The 21749-nt window shown below is 44.8% G+C and overlaps 1 protein-coding gene across 1 annotated transcript in view; it reads right to left on the bottom strand.

Annotated features, from left to right (window-relative positions):
- Window positions 1-20759, bottom strand: part of cyth3a (cytohesin 3a) — a 99210-nt gene extending 78451 nt beyond the window's left edge. Inside the window, exon 1 of the mRNA XM_068056600.1 lies at window positions 20582-20759. Coding sequence (XP_067912701.1) covers window positions 20582-20600 — 19 coding nt within the window. The 5' untranslated portion in view covers window positions 20601-20759. The remainder of the gene's footprint in view (window positions 1-20581) is intronic.
- Window positions 20760-21749: the final 990 nt, after the last annotated feature.

Raw genomic sequence — 21749 nt, forward strand, 5'->3', positions numbered from 1 at the left:
AGTCACATGTAGGCCAGACCAAGTAAGACCAGCAGATTTCCTTCCCTAAAAGGACATTAGTGAACGAGATGGGTTTTTACAACAATCGACAATGGTTTCATGGCCATCATTAAACTAGCTTTAAATTCCAGATTTATTAATTGAATTCAAATTCCACCTCCTGCTGTGGTGGGATTCGAACCCATGTCCCCAGAGCAATACCTGGGTCTCTGTGTTACTAGTCCAGTGATAATACCAGATGGCCACTGCCTCCCCAGTACGCCACCTTTTTTTTTAGCTCCCCCTTAGTGAATCCTTGTTCACTAACTTCCAATTATAAGGCAAAGAAACTGACCAAACAGGTTTTCTTAGGTTTAAAGAAAAAAGGTTGAACTTTATTAAACTTAAACTCTAATTCGGTTAACGCCTACAGATATGCAACGTGCCCACATTAGCATGCATACGCGATACACACATGCAGAGATACACACATGTGTCCTCAGTGGGTCCAGAGGCTTGCAAGAAAGAGATGGGAGCAGACAGGAAAGGTCTTCTCACTCCAGGAGCAAACAGTCTGATTTCAAAAACTCTGGGGAGTTCAAAAACCATGGACCAGCCAGTTACTCATGTGACCAGCTGGTTTAACCAGTCCTGGCTTTTGTGGATTGCATCACCTTAGCAGTCTCTGGAACGCTCTTCCTTACACCTTCACTGTCTGATGATCAAAATCCATTGTGGGTTGAATGTGTCAGGGAATGGTCCTTTGTCTCCACAAGCACAGTTTGTTAGTATGCCAATGTTTTTCAGCTAAGTGTCTGGCAGCCCTTGTAACAGGCCTTCTCTTCTTCCCAGCAACAGTTTAAAATCAATGTTCATAAGACAAAATTAATATGCCTCATTCTTGGTACATGGGGGCCTGCATGACACTTCCCATATTTTTTCAATATATGCTTAAGTTTGAAACATACAAGATCCTGAAGGGTCTTGACAGGGTGGATGTGGAAAGGATGTTTCCCCTTGTGGGAGAATCTAGAACTAGGGATCACTGTTTAAAAAATAAAGGGTCACCCATTTAAGACAGAGATGAGGAGAAATTTTCTCTGAGGGTCGTGAGTCTTTGGAATTCTCTTCCTCAAAGGCAATGGAAGCAGAGTCTTTGAATATTTTTAAGACAGAAGTAGATAGATTCCTGATCAGCAAGGGGGTGAAAGGTTATTAGGGGTAGGCAGGAATGTGGAGTTGAGGTTAGCCATGATCTTACTGAATGGTGGAGCAGGCTCAAGGGGCCGAGTGGCCTACTCATGCTCCTAATTCGAATGTTTGTATGTAAGTGGCTTGTGATATTTTTCGTTTATCAGAAGTAGCTCTCACTAAAGAAAAGGCAGGCGACCCCTTGACCTAAATTATGGACTTGAGTCACAACAAAGCCATTGTTGGGTGAGGTTAGACAGGATTGGAGGGGACAGTCCATGGCAGTGGACTGGTTGGGGGAAGGGTGGAGGCAGGAGAGAAGACGCTTTCTAAGCTGTACCACTGGAACATGAACTGGAACGCAACAAAACTGGAGGAGGCATTTGAAAATAAGGAGTGCAGGTAATGGGTGCCCAGGGACCCTTGTACAGATAAGCATAAAGTTGGGAGTCTTTGATGGCGGGGTGGTCCGCGAGAGAAATGTTGGAAGTTTGAATTAGGTTAACGATGTGTGGAAAAAAAATTACTGGTAACAACCTCCGAGGTAGGAAACTTAAAGCCAGATTCATATCGAGGGTTAAAAGGAGTTGAGGCTGGAGTGACACACGAGAGCTGGCGGAGTGGAAACTGATTGATTCAGATAGAACCCTTTGTTGTTTAATGGGTTTAACTGGGGTTCAGATTACATCAGTGTACAGTCCGATACATCATTGGAGAGCTAGCATGCTGGTTACAACACTACTGAAGATCTCCAGTTGAAGGAGGTCAGAATTTCTATTGGGATTTAGATTCCACCTCCCCACCCCCCACCATTGAAAGCAAAAGGAAATTAGCAAATATTCACAGCATGGTTACAGTCAGTGCAATGGAATACAATGTGTAGTTAGCACCACCTAGTTCCTGCTGATTTAGTTAGATTAACACACAGTGATCCGTTGTGCAACTTATTCCCACCCTACCCTTTCCTTCAGCAGTCCAGCACAGAATTAAATCGCAGTGACCGTCCACACTGAACTGTGGACATTAATCCAGATTTTGACTTTGTCTTCCCCTTCCTTCCACGCAGCAACCCCCACCCCCAGGTTATTAATTCAAACAAGCTTTTATGTAGCTGAACTCCACAGAAACATCTTAAAGAATGACAGAATCAAGTGTGGAAATGGGTGGGGGGTGGGAAACGAGGGGCAGAGAGACATAAAAAAAAAAGAGAAATGATTAGTTGTGGATATACAAAGATATAATTCTTCTCTTACAAAATAGACATATCCTAGCTCCATATACAGCTACACCAAATGCATTTAGTTTAGTTTAGAGATACAGCACTGAAACAGGCCCTTCGGCCCACCGCGTCTGTGCCGACCATCAACCACCCATTTATACTAATCCTACACTAATCCCATATTCCTACCACATCCCCACCTGTCCCTATGTTTCCCTACCACCTACCTATACTAGTGGCAATTTATAATGGCCAATTTACCTACCAACCTGCAAGTCTTTTGCCTTGTGGGAGGAAACCGGAGCACCCGGAGAAAACCCACGCAGACACAGGGAGAACTTGCAAACTCCACACAGGCAGTACCCAGAATTGAACCCGGGTCGCTGGAGCTGTGAGGCTGCGGTGCTAACCACTGCGCCACTGTGCCGCCCAAATTTAGAAGATTTACTTTCATCTAACTGCATTATCAAACCTACATAATGAAAAGTACAACAGAATGGTAACATTCTGTGTCAGTGGGGGAGCATTTCGGGCATAGTGACCATAACTCTACGATTTAAGGTAGTTATGGAAAAGGACAAAGATGGACCAGAAATAAAGATACTGAATTGGGGGAAGGCCGATTTCAATATGATAAAACAGAATCTGGCCAAAGTGGACTGGGAGCAGCTACTTGTAGGAACGTCTACAGCTCATCAGTGGGAGTCAAAGAGGAAATTGAGAGAGTTCTGAGCCAACATGTACCCGTTAAGGTGAAGGGTAGGACCAACAAGTCCAAGGAACCCTGGATGTCAAGGGATATAGAGGATTGGATCAGGGAAAAAAAAAAAGAGGCTTACGGCAGATCCCAAGTGCTGAAAACAGCGGAGGTATTAGAAGAGTATAGAAAGTGTAAGGTGACACTTAAAAAAGTAATTAGGAGAGTGAAGAGGGGGACATGAAAAAACATTGGAGGGCAAGATAAAGGAAAATCCCAAGGCGTTTTATAAGTATATTAAGGATAAGAGGATAATCAGGGTAAGAGTAGGGCCCATTAGGGAACAAAGTGGCAATCTGTGTGTGGAACCGGAGGACATTAGTGAGGTTTTAAATGATGACTTTTCATCTGTGTTCACTATGGAGAAGGACAATGTAGGTGTAGAGGTCAGGGAGGGGGATTGTGATATACTTGAACATATTAGCATTGAAAGGGAGGAAGTATTAGCTGTTTTAGCGGGGTTAAAAGTGGATAAATCCCCAGGCCCAGATGAGATGTATCCCAGGCTGTTATGTGAGGCAAGGGAGGAGATAGCAGGGACTCTGACACAAATTTTCAAATCCTCTCTGGCAACAGGAGAGGCACCGGAGGACTGGAAGACAACGAATGTGGTGCCATTATTCAAGAAGGGTAGCAGGGATAAACCAGGTAATCACAGGCCGGTGAGTCTAACATCAGTGGTTGGGAAAATATTGGAAGAAAATTCTGAGGGACAGGATTAATCTCCACTTGGAGAGGCAGGGATTCATCAGGGATAGTCAGCATGGCTTTGTCAAGGGGAGATCATGTCTAACAAACTTGATTGAATTTTTCAAGGTGGTAACTAGATGTGTCGATGAGGGTAAAGCAGTAGATGTAGTATACATGGATTTCAGTAAGGCTTTTGTGACGGTCCCGCATGGGAGATTGGTTAGGAAGGTAAGAACCCATGGGACCAGGGCAATTTGGCAAATTGGATCGAAAATTGGCTTAGAAAAGTGGCAGGAAGCAGAGGGTGATGGTCGAGGGCTGTTTTTGCGATTGGAAGCCTGTGACCAGTGGTGTACCACAGGGATCGGTGCTGGGACCCTTGCTGTTTGTAGTGTACATTAATGATTTAGACTGAATATAGGAGGTATGATCAGTAAGTTCACAGATGACATGAAAATTGATGGCGTTGTAAATAGTGAGGAGGAAATCCTTAGATTACAGAGAGATATAGATGGGCTGGTAAGATGGGCAGAGCAGTGGCAAATGGAATTTAATCCTGAAAAGTATGAGGTAATGCTATTTGGGAGGACTAACAAGGCAAGGGAATACACAATGGATGGTAGGACCCTCGAAAGTACAGAAAGTCAGAAGGACCTTGGTGTACTTGTCCATAGATCACTGAAGGCAGCAGCACAGGTAGATAAAGGTAGTTAGGAAGGCATATGGGATACTTGCCTTTATTAGCCGAAACATACAATATAAGAGCAGGGAGGTTATGATGGAGCTGTATAAAATGCTAGTTAGGCCACAGCTGGAATACTGTGTACAGTTCTGGTCACCACACTATAGGAAGGATGTGATTGCACTGGAGAGGGTGCAGAGGAGATTCACCAAGATGTTGTCTGGGCTGGAGCATTTCAGCTATGAAGAGAGACTGAAAAGGCTAGGGTTGTTTTCCTTGGAGCAGAGAAGGCTGAGGGGGGACATGATTGAGGTGTACAAGATTATGAGGGGCATTGATAGGTTAGATAGGAAGAAACTTTTTCCCTTAGCGGAGGGGTCAAGAACCAGGGGGCATAGATTTAGGGTAAAGGGCAGGAGGTTTAGGGGGGGGGGATTTGAGGAAGCATTTCATCACCCAAAGGGTGGTTGGAATCTGGAACACACTGCCTGAAGAGGTGGTGGAGGCAGGAACCCTCACAATATTTAAGAAGTATTTAGATGAGCACTTAAAACGCCATAGCATACAAGGCCATGGGCCAAGTGCAGGAGTATGGGATTAGAATAGTTGGGTGCTGTATGGCCGACACAGACACGATGGGCTGAAGGGCCTGTTTCTGTGCTGTAAACTCTGACTCTATTTGTGTCCGAACTATGATGAGAATGATGGAAAAACCTGTAAATACTGTTCTACAGCAGCAGCCTTCCCTTCAAGATGCACAAGGTGTGAACCACAACATTTAAACAGGTGGATTCTGGCAGCGAATTTAGGTTGGTGGTGTTCTCCATAAAAAGTTGCCAGTTCAATTCAATGGAGGCAAGGATCAGGTTGCCAACCGTCCTGAAGTGCCCTGGAGTCTCCAGGAATTGCCACATGCAACCCAGAAGAGGAAGACAAATCACAGGGACATAAAACAAAAACGAGCTAGGGGTGGGGCAGTGGAAGGAGGCGATCACGCAATGAAACCTCCAGGAATACGTCCAACCAGAGTTGGCAACTCGAGACAGGGAGCTCAGGCTGCAGTGACAGGCAAGCAACAATATAATGTAGCCTTTCTGCACCAGGACAATACCCATGGCCTGTCTCAGTGCAAGTAACAGAGACCCACAACTTTACTTTAGTATTGCAGACTGAATCTAAACTCTCTCATCTTAAATGCTTTTGAGGTTAACACTCAAATTAAAAAAAGCAAACACAAGTTAAATATAAAATGGGTGGATTAAGTTGCACCATTGTGTGCAAAACTGCAAACCTGTGCTTTAACTTGTGAAGTATTGTGACCCACAGCACTCAGATACATATATAAAATGCACACACACACACAGCTATTAATCACTCCCACGATTTAAAAAACTGCGTCATAAGCTTGAAGGATAAAAGTCAGACAGCACAAAAAGACATCCAATTTTGAAGGCAAACTCATTGTGGTATGCTTGATTGGCACAAAAAACCTACATCACATTATTGCTTAAATTGTGCCTTCTCCTCCTTCCCTTCCCTCCCCCACCACCTCAAATTTTAAAGGTGATTATCCATCACAGAAAATTGACATTTTTGTGGGAATCAAATCTAATTTTTGTGCTTAGTGATGTAATGTAGGCTCCTGCAAATTTTAAGTACTAATTATTGGATTTTTTTTTTTTAAAACCTCCTTTAGGTGGCAGGTTTAAATACAGCCCAGATCAATATCTTTGTGTGTCCAGATGCCAAACACCACTAAAATATATTAACTAGTCATTATCACATTGCTGTTTGTGGGAGTTTGCTGTGTGCAAATTGGTTGTGGTGTTTCTTACAACAGTGACTACACTTCAAAAAGTACTTAGTTAGCTACAAAGTCCTTTGGGACGTCCTGAGGATGTGAAAGGTTCTATAGAAATACAAGTTTTTTTAAAAAACTGTGGTCTTGAGGTCTAGAATATATCTTTTCAACTAGTAATGTGGGAGTTGCTAGCAAGACCAGCATTTATTGCTCATCCCGAGTTGCCCAAGATGGGTGGTGAGCTTTCTTCTTCAATCAAGATAGCTGTTTGATACTACTTAGTTTAGTTTAGAGATACAGCACTGAAAAAGGCCCTCCGGCCCACCGAGTCTGTGCCGACCATCAACCACCCATTTATACTAATCCTACACTAATTCCATATTCCTACCACAGCCCTACATTTCCCTACCACCTACCTATACTAGGGGCAATTTATAATGGCCAATTTACCTATCAACCTGCAAGTCTTTGGCATGTGGGAGGAAACCGGAGTACCCGGAGAAAACCCACGCAGACACAGGGAGCACTTGCAAACTCCACACAGGCAGGACCCAGAATTGAACCCGGGTTGCTGGAGCTGTGAGGCTGCGGTGCTAACCACTGCGCCACAGTAGGTTTTCCTTCCTTAAAGGGACATGATTGAACCAGTTGGGATCTTATGACAATCCAACAGCTTCATGCTCACATTTACTGATACAAGTTTTCTTTTTAAATTAAAGTTAAATTCTCAAACTGCCATGGAGGAATTTGAACTCCCGTTCTCTGTTATTTGTCTACACGCCTGCATTAGTAGCACAGCAACATAACCAGTACACATCATCCCTGTGACAACCAAAGCTGTTCTCGAATCACACAATACAGAAGGGGGCATTCTATATACTTTCCTAAAAAGGTAAACAAATGGCATATTATAGACGTTCCTTTGTAGTGTGATCTGCATATTGTCAAGTTCTTTCCGTTATGAAAATATCTTTTTAGAAGTACAATGGGAACTCTCTTTCTCAGCTGTGCAATGCTACATCTTTGGACTTGTACTCGGCATCTGTCTGGCTATACAGCCCATTTGCTTTGCGTCAACAATCCTTTGCTTATCTTGTAGAAAGCTTTTGCAATAGGATAGTAATCCATTACTGTCAAGCTGCCCTCCTGATCCATTTTCTACATTATACTGCTCATTAAAGAAACCATTTTCACTTTTTTTAAATCCATATACTTTACAGCACATCAAAAGCCATTCCTGATCAAATCTGCATCACACAGACAATTCTCTGCACAATCTCCTAAAATAGATAAAAAAATAAATTTTGTTATTTTGTCAATTATCTTAAATCTGTCTCCTTTGGTTACTGAATCCTCCTGCAAGCGGAAATCAATTTATACTAATGGGTATCATTAGCAAAGATTTTGAATGGTCCACACAAACCAATATGTGAAAAATAGACAAAAGGCCGCAGACCCGGCCATGCGGCACTCCCTCCGTGCTGCATCATCCACCTCCCCACCACCCCTTCACCACCCATGCGGTGTTCCCCGCACCCCCACCTCCCACCCGGACCCTCCTTGTTGCCCCCCCCCCCCCCCCATGACCATACAATGCTCCCTCCCAACCTAACTACCACCACCACCTCCCCAACTCCAGTGCAGCACTGCTGCCCCACTACCCCACCCACTCCCAACTGTGCCGTGCTCCCCTAGTGCTCCCCGTGCTCCCCAAGACAATGCAGCACTTCCCCAGTGCTGCACTGGGAACGCCAGTCTAAATTAAAGAAAAACTTGCATTTATATAGTACTTTTACAGCCAATGAAGAACTTCAATCACTGTTGTAATGTAGGAAACATGGCAGCCAATTTGTGCCCAGCAAGCTCCCATAAAGAGTAATGTGATCATGACCAGATAATCTGTTTTTGTGAGGGATAATTATTAGCCAGGACACCAGGGAGAACTCCCCTGTTCTTCTACCAGAAGGACGTGGAGGCTTTGGAGAGGGTACAGAAGAGGTTTACCAGGATGTTGCTTGGTCTGGAGGGCATTAGCTATGAGGAGAGGTTGGATAAACTCGGATTGTTTTCACTGGCACGACGGAGGTGGAGGGGCGACATGATAGAGGTTTACAAAGTTATGAGCAGCATGGACAGAGTGGATAGTCAAAAGCTTTTTCCCAGGGTGAAAGAGTCAGTTACTAGGGGACATAGGTTTAAGGTACGAGGGGCAAAGTTTAGAGGGGATGTGCGAGGCAAGTTTTTTTTTTTTACACAGAGGGTGGTGAGTGCCTGGAACTTGCTGCCAGGGGAGGTGGTGGAAGCAGATACGATAGCGACGTTTAAGAGACATCTTGACAAATACATGAATAGGATGGGAATAGAGGGATATGGGCCCCGGAAGTGCAGAAGGCGTTAGTTTAGGCAGGCATCAAGATCAGTGCAGGCTTGGAGGGCCGAATGGCCTGTTCCTGTGCTGTACTGTTCTTTGTAATAATGTCATGGGATCTTTTACATCCACCCGAGTGCAGACATTGCCTTGGTATCACGTCTCATCCAAGAGGCAGCACCTCCAGCAGGTCTTCAGTACTATTGCCGGAATGTTGTCAGGGCTCATAGCCTTTGCAGTATCCAGTGCAATACCCACACATTCCTGATATCAGCCTTATAAATCTTCACTGCATCCTCTCCAATGCCTCACATCCATTTTATGATCTGGCGACCAGAACTCTTAACTGCAGTCTAACTAAGGTTTGAAACAGCTTTAACATAACTTCCTTTTCCATTGTTTTCTAACTCACCTTTCCACACCATTCACTATCGCTAGGCTTGGAGAAGGGTCAAAATGGAAATGGGACAAGGTACACCCAAAACACAAATGGATCTTTTCACATAACCCTGCTCCTATACAAGGCAAGTTTTTTTTACATAATGCCTCTTTCCCAATGCATGAATAACCACCAGCCCTTAGAAACACAACATTCCCTTTATTTGAAAGGAAACATTTGCATACCAGCTGAAGGGGTGGGGCTTCCTCAATGTCAACCAGGATTGGCAAAGATTCTCCAGTTTTGAACAGCCCTATCTGTCTCGAGACGTTAACTCTGTTTCTCGCTCCACAGGTGCTGCCAGACCTGCTGAGTATTTCTAGCACTTTGTTTTTATTTCACCATAAGCACACCACAACCAGCCAGTTTCAAACTATGAACAGTGATCACGCAAGCTGACAGATGCACTAAACAAAGCAACAGATGGCTTTGCCTGCTTAATTGCAGCACAAACACAAAATAAAACAAACTTGCGTTTGTCTTGTGCCTTTCATAACATTCCAAAGCCCTTTAGTGCCCGAGAAGCAATTACAAGTGTAGTCAGTGTTGTAATGTGGGGACAAAAACAAGAAATGCTGGATTCACTCAGCAGGTCTGGCAGCATCTGTGGAAAGAGAAGCAGAGTTAACGTTTCGGGTCAGTGACCCTTCACCCTTCTTCGGAAGAAGGGTCACTGACCCGAAACGTTAACTCTGCTTCTCTTTCCACAGATGCTGCCAGACCTGCTGAGTGAATCCAGCATTTCTTGTTTTTGTTTCAGATTTCCAGCATCCGCAGTATTTTGCTTTTATTGTAATGTGGGGAAACTGCCTAAAATGACTGGATGATCTGTTCTTTGGCAATGTTGATTATAGGCCAGGACACTGGGGAGAATTCCCTTGTAAATCTTTTCTTTTGAAAAAAAAGCAAGAATGGTTCCAGATTTGAGACACTTCAGTTACAAGGATATACTGGAGAACAGAAGGTTGAGAGGAAATTCGGTAGAGGTGTCCAAAATCATGAGAGGTCCAGACAGGGTGGATAGAGAGAAAAACTGTTCCCATTGGCAGAAGGGTTGAGAACTGAGGACGTAGATTTAATATAAAATAAGCAAAAGAGACCTGAGGAAATGCAGTTAAGATCTGGAATGCACTGTCTGAAAGGGTGGTGGGGAGGCAGATTCAATAGTGGCTTTCAAAAGGGAATTGGATAATTATCTGAAGGGAAAAAAATTGCACGGCTATGGAGAAAGGCGGGGGGGCATGGAACCAGCTCAGTTTCTCTGCAGAGAGCTGACAGCAGATGGGCTGAATGGCCTCATTCTGTGCTGTAACTGTTCTATAATTCTAATAAGTGCCATGAGATATTTTACGTCCACTCAAAAGGACAGAGGGGGCTTGGTTTAACATCTCATCCGGCAGCGCATAAATCTATGTATTCATGAATGGAGCGATGCAGTCGCGGTCTTTGTTCGTCTGTCCTTTTCCTGCGTGAATTTTTTTTTAATTCTTAATTTACGGGATGTGGGCATCACTGGCTAGGCCAGCATTTATTACCCATTCCTAATTGCCCTTGAGAAGGTGGTGGCGAGCCGCCTTCTTGAGCCACTCCAGTTCATGTGGGGTAGGTACACCCACAGTGCTGTTAGGGAGGGAGTTGCAGGTTTTTGACCCAGCGACAGTGAAGGAATGTCGATATAGTTCCAAGTCAGGATGGTGTAGGACTTGGAGGGGAACTTGCAGGTGGTGGTGTTCCCATGCATCTGCTGCCCTTGTCCTTCTAGGTGGTAGAGATCACAGGTTTGGAAGGTGCTGTCAAAGAGCCTTAGTGTGTTGCTGCAGTGCATCTTGTAGATGGTACACACTGCTGTCATTGTGTTACAGTGGCGAAGGGAGTGAAAGTTTAAGGTGGTGGATGGTTTGCTGATCAAGTGGGCTGCTTCAACCTGGTGTCGAGCTTCCAGAGTGTTGTTGGAGCTGCACCCATCCAGACAAGTGATGAGTATTCCATCTTACTCCTGACTTGTGCCTTGTAGATGGTGGACAGAGTTTGGGGAGTCAGGAGGTGAGTTACTTGCCTCAGAATTCCTAGCCCCTATAGCCACAATATTTAAGTTTCTGGTCAATAGTAACCCCCAGAATGTTGATGATGAGAGATTCAGCGATGGAAAAGCTATTGAACATCAATGGGAGAAGGTCATTGCCTGGCACTTATGTTACTTATTCGATAATGAAAACTGTCAAAGATGAAAAAAAACAGGCAAAGAGAGAGAGCGCAAGAGCAAAAAAAAACAACTTGGTCTGCACACAAACTGGTTTTCATGTCACCATAGCAAACTTTTTGTTTACAGAAATAATTATTTAGTTTTACTATACAACATCGGCGTTGTGGGAATACATTTGCATCAAAGCAGGTATCTTGGCACATTGATTCAGACCAACACACCACGTCATAAGCCAATGGTACACAGTGTCACAATTACTATCTGGCACTATTCAGCTCCATTCTAAAAAATCAGTCACCTCACTATCTTAAAACAAATAGCAAATAGAAACAAAGCATGGAGAGAGTGAGGGACAAGGGGAGGAGAGAAATGAAAGTTGTAAAACCCCTCGTGTCCTAATAGAATTGCAGCAGAGCTGGAGAACAAGCCACTTTCCCATCCTATTGGCTTAGAGTTGTCATAATGAAGGGGTTTTGACGACTGGGCAACTCTCAACCTCCATAAATTTGCCCAGGCATGCGCCATGGAGAGGTCACTCCACTGACCACCTCCAGGCGCGTATCCATTGTCTCTCGAGATAAGGAGGCCCAAAAGAAAGAAAGAAAGAAGAAGAATGAAGGGACCAAAAGAGAGAGAATTCAACATTCAAGTTCAAACCAGCACAAATTCAGACAGTTTATAATATTCTTATTGAGATCATTAGTAAACATAATGAAAAGCATGCACGGAATTCTCTGGGGCTCCAGCAGTCATCGCTAACCAACTCACTTTCCATAACCACCCTATGTTTCCCTCCCACACTCAAATAGCTCAATCTTCTCCCCAATGACCACTGTAATTACAATTTTCCAATTGTTCCTTTTTCTCCCCCAAGTGTTTTCTTCATAAAGTTAGTCTGAATATGCTATTGTGCACCATCAGATGTTACGCCCACATGTATTCCTTCAAGCACACAAGGCACATTCCTACCTTATCAAATGACTCAAAATTTCCCCTGAAAAATTTCGATATGCCTCAGTATTGTGTGTCCTTTTTTTTTTAGACTGTAGGTATTCCGATTTATATTGTGTCCAGCTGTTTCTGGACAGCACTCAATTTTAACAATGGTTTGTTTTATTAATATTTTATTCCACTGATTACTCTTTTAGATCAAGTTACTTATAAATCACTTCTCCCTTTACCCAAGAGTTTTTCAAAACACCTTAGGTTCACGGTCACATATATTATATAATGACCTGCTAAAATGCTTGTCCTGATCCCCTATTAACATCCTGAAGGTGGGGACTGACTTTCTCTAAAATCTGCCTCCTCCTTTGGCCCACTTAAACCACAGCACAACAGACTATGACTAAGACATTCCCCATTTCAGAAATACATGTTACTTTGCTCTTCAAGTCCAGATTTATTTGATCATTGTTCTGGAGAAATTTCACTGTTGCAAAGTTTTCCACCCAAACTAATTCAGGCAACTCTCCATCTGGGCTATCATTGAGCATTAGGAGCTCCTACGCGAGGAAGGTTATCCATCTCCCTTTGAGAGATACCCTGGGAGGCAGCCATCTTCAACTTTGCACCATTCGCTCCAATCAAGGATTCTCATTCCAATGGATACATTTCAAGCTCAGTTTCTTAAATTCATAACATTTTAAATATGTTGTTACCAGATTCCAGTGGTTATGTTGCATGCACCAGTAATCCAGAGGCCTGGACTACATCCAGAGACACGAGTTCAAATCACAAAATGGCAGTTGGGAAATCTAAATGCAATTATTTAATTAACTAAATTTGAAATTTAAAAAAATAGTTAGGTTCATGGTCATCATTACTGGCACTATCATAAAAACCCATTTGGTTCACTAATGTCCTGAAGGAACTCTCCTCTCTTTACGTGGTCTGGCCTACATGCAACTCCAGACCCACAGCAATGTGGGGGGAAGCGGTGGCGTAGTGGTATTGTCACTGGACTAGTAACCCAGAGACCCAGGGTATTGCTCTGGGGACATGGGTTCAAATCCCACCACAGCAGAAAGTGGAATTTGAATTCAATAAATAAATCTGGAATTAAAAGCTAGTCTAATGATGGCCATGAAACCATTGTCGATTGTTGTAAAAACCCATCTGGTTCACTAATGTCCTTTAGGGAAGGAAATCTGCTGTCCTTAGCAGGTCTGGCCTACATGTGACTCCAGACCCACAGCAATGTGGTTGACTCTTACATGCCCTTGAAATGGCCTAGCAAGCCACTCAGTTGTATCTAACCGCTACGAAGTCAATAAAAAGGAATGAAACCAGACGGACCACCCGGCATCGACCTAGTCACCGGAAAAGACAACGGCAAATCCAGCCCTGTCGACCCTGCAAAGTCCTCCTTAGTAACATCTGGGGGCTTGTGCCAAAGTTGGGAGAGCTGTCCCACAGACTAGTCAAGCAACAGCCTGACATAGTCATACTCACGGAATCATACCTTACAGACAATGTCCCAGACACTGCCATCACCATCCCCGGGTATGTCCTGTCCCACTGGCAGGACAGACCCACCAGAGGTGGTGGCGCAGTGGTATACAGTAGGGAGGGAGTTGCCCTGGGAGTCCTCAACATCGACTTTGGACTCCATGAAGTCTCATGGCATCAGATCAAACATGGACAAGGAAACCTCCTACTGATTACCACCTACCGGCCTCCCTCAGCTGATGACTCAGTACTCCTCCATGTTGAACAGCACTTTGAGGAAGCACTGAGGGTGGCGAGGGCACAAAATGTACTCTGGGTGGGGGACTTCAATGTCCAACACCAAGAGTGGCTTGGTAGCACCACTATTGACCGAATCCTGAAGGACATAGCTGCTAGACTGGGAATGCAGCAGGTGGTGAGGGAACCAACAAGAGGGGAAAACATACTTGAGCTCATCCTCACCAATCTGCCTGCCGCAGATGCTTCTGTCCATGACTGTATTGGTAGGAGTGACCACCGCACAGTCCTTGTGGAGACGAAGTCCCATCTTCACATTGAGGATACTGTCCATCGTGTTGTGTGGCACTATCACCGTGCTAAATGGGATAGATTTCGAACAGATCTAGCAATGCAAAACTGGGCATCCATGAGGTGCTGTGGGCCATCAGCAGCAGCAGAATTGTACTCAACCACAATCTGTAACCTCATGGCCTGGCATATCCCCCACTCTACCATTACCATCAAGCCAGGAGACCAACCCTGGTTCAATGAAGAGTGCAGGAGGGCATGTCAGGAGCAGCACCAGGCATACCTCAAAATGAGGTGTCAACCTGGTAAAGCTACAACACAGGACTATCTGCGTGCGATAGACAGAGCTAAGCGATCCCATAACCAACGGATCAGATCTAAGCTCTGCAGTCCTGCCACATCCAGCCATGAATGGTGGTGGACAATTAAACAACTAACTGGAGGAGGTGACTCCACAAATATCCCCATCCTCAATGATGGGGGAGCCCAGCACATCAGTGCAAAAGATAAGGCATTTGCAACAATCTTCAGCCAGAAGTGCCGAGTTGATAATCCATCTCGACCTCCTCCTGAAGACCCCAGCATCACAGATGCCAGACTTCAGCCAATTCGATTCACTCCGCGTGATATCAAGAAATGACTGAAGGCACTGGATACTGCAAAGGCTATGCGCCCTGACAATATTCCAGCAATAGTACTGAAGACCTGTGCTCCAGAACTTGCCACGCCCCTAGCCAAGCTGTTCCAGTACAGCTACAACACTGGCATCTACCCGGAAATGTGGAAAATTGCCCAGGTATGTTCTGTACACAAAAAGCAGGACAAGTCCAACCCGGCAAATTACTGCCCCATCAGCCTACTCTCAATCATCAGTAAAGTGATGGAAGGTGTCATCAACAGTGCCATCAAGCGGCACTTGCTTAGCAATAACCTGCTCAGTGACGCTCAGTTTGGGTTCCGCCAGGGCCACTCAGCTCCTGATCTCATTACAGCCTTGGTTCAAACATGGACAAAAGAGCTGAACTCCAGAGGTGAGGTGAAGTGAAAGTGACTGCCCTTGACATCAAGGCAGCATTTGACCAAGTATGGCATCAAGGAGCCCGAGCAAAACTGTCAATGGGAATCAGGGGGAAAACCCTCCGCCGACTGGAGTCATACCTAGCGCAAAGGAAGATGGTTGTGGTTGTTGGAGGTCAATCATCTGAGCTCCAGGACATCACTGCAGGAGTTCCTCAGGGTAGTGTCCTAGGCCCAACCATCTTCAGCTGCTTCATCAATGACCTACCATCAATCATAAGATCAGAAGTGGAGATGTTTGCTGATGATTGCACAATGTTCAGCACCATTCGCGACTCCTCAGAGACTGAAGCAGTCCGTGTAGAAATGCAGCAAGACCTGGACAATATCCAGGCTTGGGCTGATAAGTGGCAAGTAACATCCGTGGCACAAAAGTGCCAGGCAATGTCCATCTCCAACAAGAGAGAATCTAACCATCTCCCCTTGACGTTCAACAGCATTACCATCACTGAATCCCCCACTATCAACATCCTAGGGGCTACCATTGACCAGAAACTGAACTGGAGTAGCCATATAAATACTGTGGCTACAAGAGCAGGTCAGAGGCTAGGAATCCTGAGGCGAGTAATTCACTTCCTGACTCCCCAAAGCCTGTCCACCATCTACAAGGCACAAGTCAGGAGTGTGATGGAATACTCTCCACTTGCCTGGATGAATGCAGCTCCAACAACACTCAAGAAACCCGACACCATCCAGGACAAAGCAGCCCGCTTGATTGGCACCCCATCCACAAACATTCACTCCCTCCACCACCGACGCACAGTGGCAGCAGTGTGTACCATCTACAAGATGCACTGCAGCAATGCACCAAGGCTCCTTAGACAGCACCTTCCAAACCTGCAACCTCTACCAACTAGAAGGACAAGGGCAGCAAATGCATGGTAACACCACCACCTGCAAGTTCCCCTCCAAGTAACACACCATCCTGACTTGGAACTATATCGTCGTTCCTTCACTGTCACTGGGTCAAAATCCTGGAACTCCTTTCCTAACAGCACTGTGGGTGTACCTACCCCAAATGGACTGCAGCGGTTCAAGAAGGCAGCTCACCACCACCTTCTCAAGGGCAATTAGGGATGGGCAATAAATGCTGGCCTGGCCAGCGTCGCCCACATCCCATGAATGAATAATAAAAAAAAAATGTGGTTGACTCTTACCTGCCCTCTGAAATGGCTGAGCAAGCCACTCAGTTGTCATCACCACCTTTTCGGGCAATGGATACGGGACAACATCCAATGAATAACATAAAAGCCTGTCCAACACCTTGCCATCTCCATCAAGCTTTTGATTTCATCCCGGCACCAACTTCAAGACTCCCAAGCTTCTTAATACACTATACCTTGCTCGTCACAACTGCCTTCTGTTCCCATATGGCACTCTCGACCACTTTCAAGTCCATGGCATTTCTTGAAAAACATCCTCTCCCCTCATTAGATGGTGCCAAAAACTATACACAGACACAAAGAAAATATATACACTTCTTTTTGAAAGTTAATCTTAGTTTCAGATGCTTGCCAAGTCTACAAAATTAAAATACCATAGATTCTTCCAATGATTAAATCATTTTAACCCCAAAACCAACACAAACCAGCAAACACAACTGATCCTGTAAAGCATGTTTTTAAATCAGCTTGCAAATGCTGTCACTTCTTGCTTGCAGTATTATTTTTACAAAAGACTGTTTCAATAAGGTTATAAAATTGTTGAGATACTAAATGACAACTTGCAACAAATTAAAACAACTGCAGGTAGGGAACGACTGTCGAGAGAAGCAATCTGAAAGGAGACATTAAGTTCTATACACTACAGAAAAGCAATTATGGGAAGAAAATGCACCAGTGGGATCAAAACAAATTATGGGAACTACTTGTCACATGAATTCAGGAAAGAGAAAAAAAATACAGGAAAATCATACGTGATCCATAGGAAATTGCTCATCAGGATATAGATACACTTCAGAAATCATATGCCAATTGGCGAGTTTATGCAACTGGTCAGTTGTATTCCCAATATAGTGAGATTCAAGAAGTGAACTCATACTCTGCTCTTGGCTACAAGTATTTTTGACAAAATTATTGCGGAGGAAGAAACAGATTGTGCGTGTAAAAAAAAACAAATGAGGTTAGTGTGACCAGCTGGTCATCTGATGAAGGCACAGAAACTGGATGAAAACTACTGAAAATATTTTTGAGAGGCGCTGTTGGGTATTACCTTGTGAGTGAGGGCTGGAGGTTAAAAATATAAGAATTATTTTGTAGCTCATTGTGTTATGTACTTGATTGAAGCATACAAGATCATGAGGTGTCTTGACAGGTGGATGTGGAAAGGATGGTTCCCCTTCTGGGAGAATCTAGAAATCGGGGTCACTGTTTAAAAATAAGGGGTCGCCCATTTAAGACAGAGATGAGGAGAATTTTTTCTCGAGGGTCACGAGTCTTTGGAATTCTCTTCCTCAAAAGGCAGTGTCTTTGAATATTTTTAAGGCAGAGGTAGATAGATTCTTGATAAGCAAAGGGGTGAAAGGTTATTGGGGGTAGGTGGGAATGTAGTGTCGAGGTTCCAATCAGATCAGCCGTAATATTGTTGCATGGCAGAGTAGGCTCAAGGGGCCGAGTGGCCTACTCCTGCTCCTAATTCGTATGTACTAGATCAATTATATTACACATAGCAAGACACCCCCCTCCCCCCCAAAACCATCATCAGATGAGTAATCAGTCAGCTTTTTGTGGTGTTGGAAGAGAGGACAATGCCTTAGGATCTTCCAAAGAAGGACCCTGAGAATACAGTAATAGAGCAATATGGGGAAAGATTACAATAGATTGTGTGCACGCAAAAAGACTGACTCCCTTGGAAGGTGCTGGTTTGCTGGAAAAAGACTGTGAAACTGCCAAAACTCAGATGGTGAAATTGCATATGTAGAAACTTGAATGGAAGAGCAACAATTGCAAAAGACTGGATAAAGGAGAATACAACAATGCAGTTTTGTGGCATCTATGGTCAGCCAGGAATATTAACTAAACCCCTACAAGTCAGCGTTAGAAAAACATGGAACTAAATTAACTACAGCATTAACAATTTAGCGTTCTGCAAAGTTTGCATTGAGATCATTTCAAAGAATCCTGCAAAAATAGTTACACTGTCAGCATGAGGACAATGAACATTTGAAGGTCACAGGAACACAGATTAAAGAGCACAATATCCAATTAGATAACTCTGTATAGTTGCCTGTGTCAAAAGACAGCTCATCACTGTGCAAGTATGCCCTGAGAGCTCATATGTTTAATTCAGGATGATGTAAAAAAGGACAATATACAACACATCTTTCCAGTTAACCCAACACAGGCACGATGAACTGAACGGCCTCCAGTGATGTATCATTGTATGATTCTCACCCACCTACCCACTCAAACTCTTTCTCCTCCCGATGCGATGAATCAGTATACAAATACAATGGGTGGTATGGTATTAAACCTTTCCAACCAGTAAGATTCACAGGGATTGTGCCAAGCTAGCTGTAGAGTATGGGGTACAGGGAGGGAGATACCATAATAGGTTTTAGTTACTTCCTTGTTTAAGGGGGAAGTGGAGGGGGGGGGGGGGGGGGGAGAAATAATTACTCCAGAATCTTGATCACTCTCCATCTCTGCTGGAAAGTAAGGAGTTAGATAGTGGGAGGCAAGAGGACTGGGGGTTTGGTTCTAAGGCTCTTCACAGTCTGTTAACATGCACGATCTAGGTTCGTGCTACTGAAGGGCAACTTGGGCAAGTTAGCAGGGAGCTAGACTCCCCTGAAAAGACAGCAGGATCCTCCTCACCACCGTCTGTGTTCAAAACTGAACGTCGTCCGCTTGCAACGACTGATCAAATCGTTCAAACAACTGTTACCACACGCACAGTTTTCATAGACTGCAAGTCTCCTGCTTAATTTGGATAATAACGCCTTACAGTAAAACAAACCGCAACAGTCACTGTTGATAACGAACTGCCATGACTATATCAGGTTTGGTTCAAGTCCGGTACAAACAAACAAGCAAATTGCAACCGAATCTTTGTTTGAACACCGGGAACATTTCAGACACGAAAATTTTAAAAAAAAAAATCAGACAATTGTCCAACAAAGCGTGGAAAGAAAAAGAAGCTATCAAATTTAATTCCGAATTAAAAACAAAACACTCAATGCAGAACAGACAGAGCACGATTATAATAACTGAGCAAGGTTAGAGACATCTGTGTCAAATGCAAATTTAACGCACATCACCGCGTTACAGCAGCGATACATCTTACTAGCACCAAGTTTGTCACAATTTAAGATATAAAATAAACAGGGTGAGGGAAGGGGATGATGTTAATTGACTTTCCCAGAGACATCGGACCCAGTGTCAGCAAAACACACAAGTGGCGCCCGGAGAGCAGAGGGAAAGTTCTGGAGACAACAGGATCGCCTCAGGACAAAGAGCGGCTGGACTGAGGGGAGGGCGAGAAAATAAAGAGCAAGTTGGAAAACGACTAGAATCTAGTAAAACGTTAGGAATGGCCGCATTTGGCTTCGATTGCGGGGCGGCCAGGACAAGAAGCCACTGCCTGGGCTCTCAGCCAGTCCGTCCCTCAGCCCCAGACCCTCCTCAGCAACCACCCCTCCTCATTCAGTCAGTGCCTCCTCACTCCCCTTCACTCAGTCCCTCTGCATGTCCCCCCTCATTCAGTCCCTCAGTCCCCCGTCCCTCCAGCTGGTTCCTCATTCAATCCCCCATCCCTCCAGCTAGTTCCTCACTCAATCCCCCGTCCCTCTTCAGCTGGTTCCTCACTCAATCCCTCAGTGCCCCGTCCCTCCAGCTGGTTCCTCACTCAATCCCCCGTCCCTCTTCAGCTGGTTCCTCACTCAATCCCTCAGTGCCCCGTCCCTCCAGCTGGTTCCTCACTCAATCCCCCATCCCTCCAGCTGGTTCCTCACTCAATCCCTCAGTCCCCCATCCCTCCAACTGGTTCCTCACCTCAATCCTGCAGTCCCCCGTCCCTCCAGCTAGTTCCTCACTCAATCCCCCGTCCCTCTTCAGCTAGTTCCTCACTCAATCCCTCAGTCTCCCATCCCTCCAGCTAGTTCCTCACTCAATCCCCCGTCCCTCCCTCCCTCAGTCCTCCCTCTACCCGGGGCGGAGAGCAGTGGCTACATTGTAACTCGGGTTGTAACAGTCTTACCCTGCGGATCCGCTTCCATCCTGGTCCAGTAACAACTGAGGATGAAGGAGGGGAATGGGGAGGCAGCGATCTAACTAACTAACTAGCAGTTAACTAGCGGACTGACCAGTTGACCAGCTCGGGAGGTTTGTTTATTAATCGGCTGGAGAAAGAAAATTGTCCAACAGCCCTTGTACGTCACACGGTCACGTGTCGCCGCTGAGCCCGCCCTTAGCACGTGACAGAGTGACATAACCGGGAGGGCGTCAACAACAGCAAAATGCATTTATATAGCGTTTCATAGAGTGTTCACAGGGGAGTTGTCAAAGAAAATTTGATACTAAGTCATGTGAAGAGATATTCCAGTGACCAAAAGCTTGGTCAGAGGTAGATTTTAGGGAGTGTCTTAAAGGAGGAAAGAGAGGCGGAGGGGTTTAGGGAGGGAATTCCAGAGCTTAGGGCCCAGGCAGCTGAAGGCATGGCCACCAATGGTGGAGTGATGTAGATCGGGAATGTATATGAGGCCAGAATTGTAACAGCACAGAGATCTTGGAGGATTGTAGGAGGTTATAGAGAGGGAGGAGGGACAGGAAAGACTACAGAGGGATTTGTATATGAGGATGAGAATTTTAAAATCAATGTTGCCATCCCTGGAACCAGTGAGCACGGGGAGTGATGTGTGAACAGGACTTGGTGTGAATGGGGACACGGTGCAGTAGAGTTTTGGATGAGCTCAGGTTTATGGAGGATGGTAGATTGGAAGCTAGCCAGATCATAGAAATGTCTTTTGCAGCTTGTGGGCATTGCAGGGACTGGAGTATACAGGAGATTGTATAAATAATAATACTGTTTAAGTTATAAGTTTGCTATGATTTAGTTTGATATTAGTTATGCCTCTCTAAGAAAGGGACACTTCTGTTTGATGACACTGGGGCACATAGTTTTGATTTAAAAAGGCATCTACAGAACGGTAGATAATGTTTGCAGAATCCCAGCTATTTAGCCCTTCAAGTATGTGCCCCAGTGTTGTCCCTTCACACATCTTAATCCTGCTCCTATAATGTTCCTCTTTTTCAAACTATTCAATTTGCCCTTTTAAAATAATTTACTGATTATCATAGACCACAGAAGGAGGCCATTCAGCCCTTCATGCCTGTACTGGGCCTTCGAAGGAGTCTCATTCCCCTAC

Source organism: Heterodontus francisci, chromosome 24 (assembly GCF_036365525.1).
Source record: "Heterodontus francisci isolate sHetFra1 chromosome 24, sHetFra1.hap1, whole genome shotgun sequence".
Classification (NCBI taxonomy): domain Eukaryota; kingdom Metazoa; phylum Chordata; class Chondrichthyes; order Heterodontiformes; family Heterodontidae; genus Heterodontus; species Heterodontus francisci.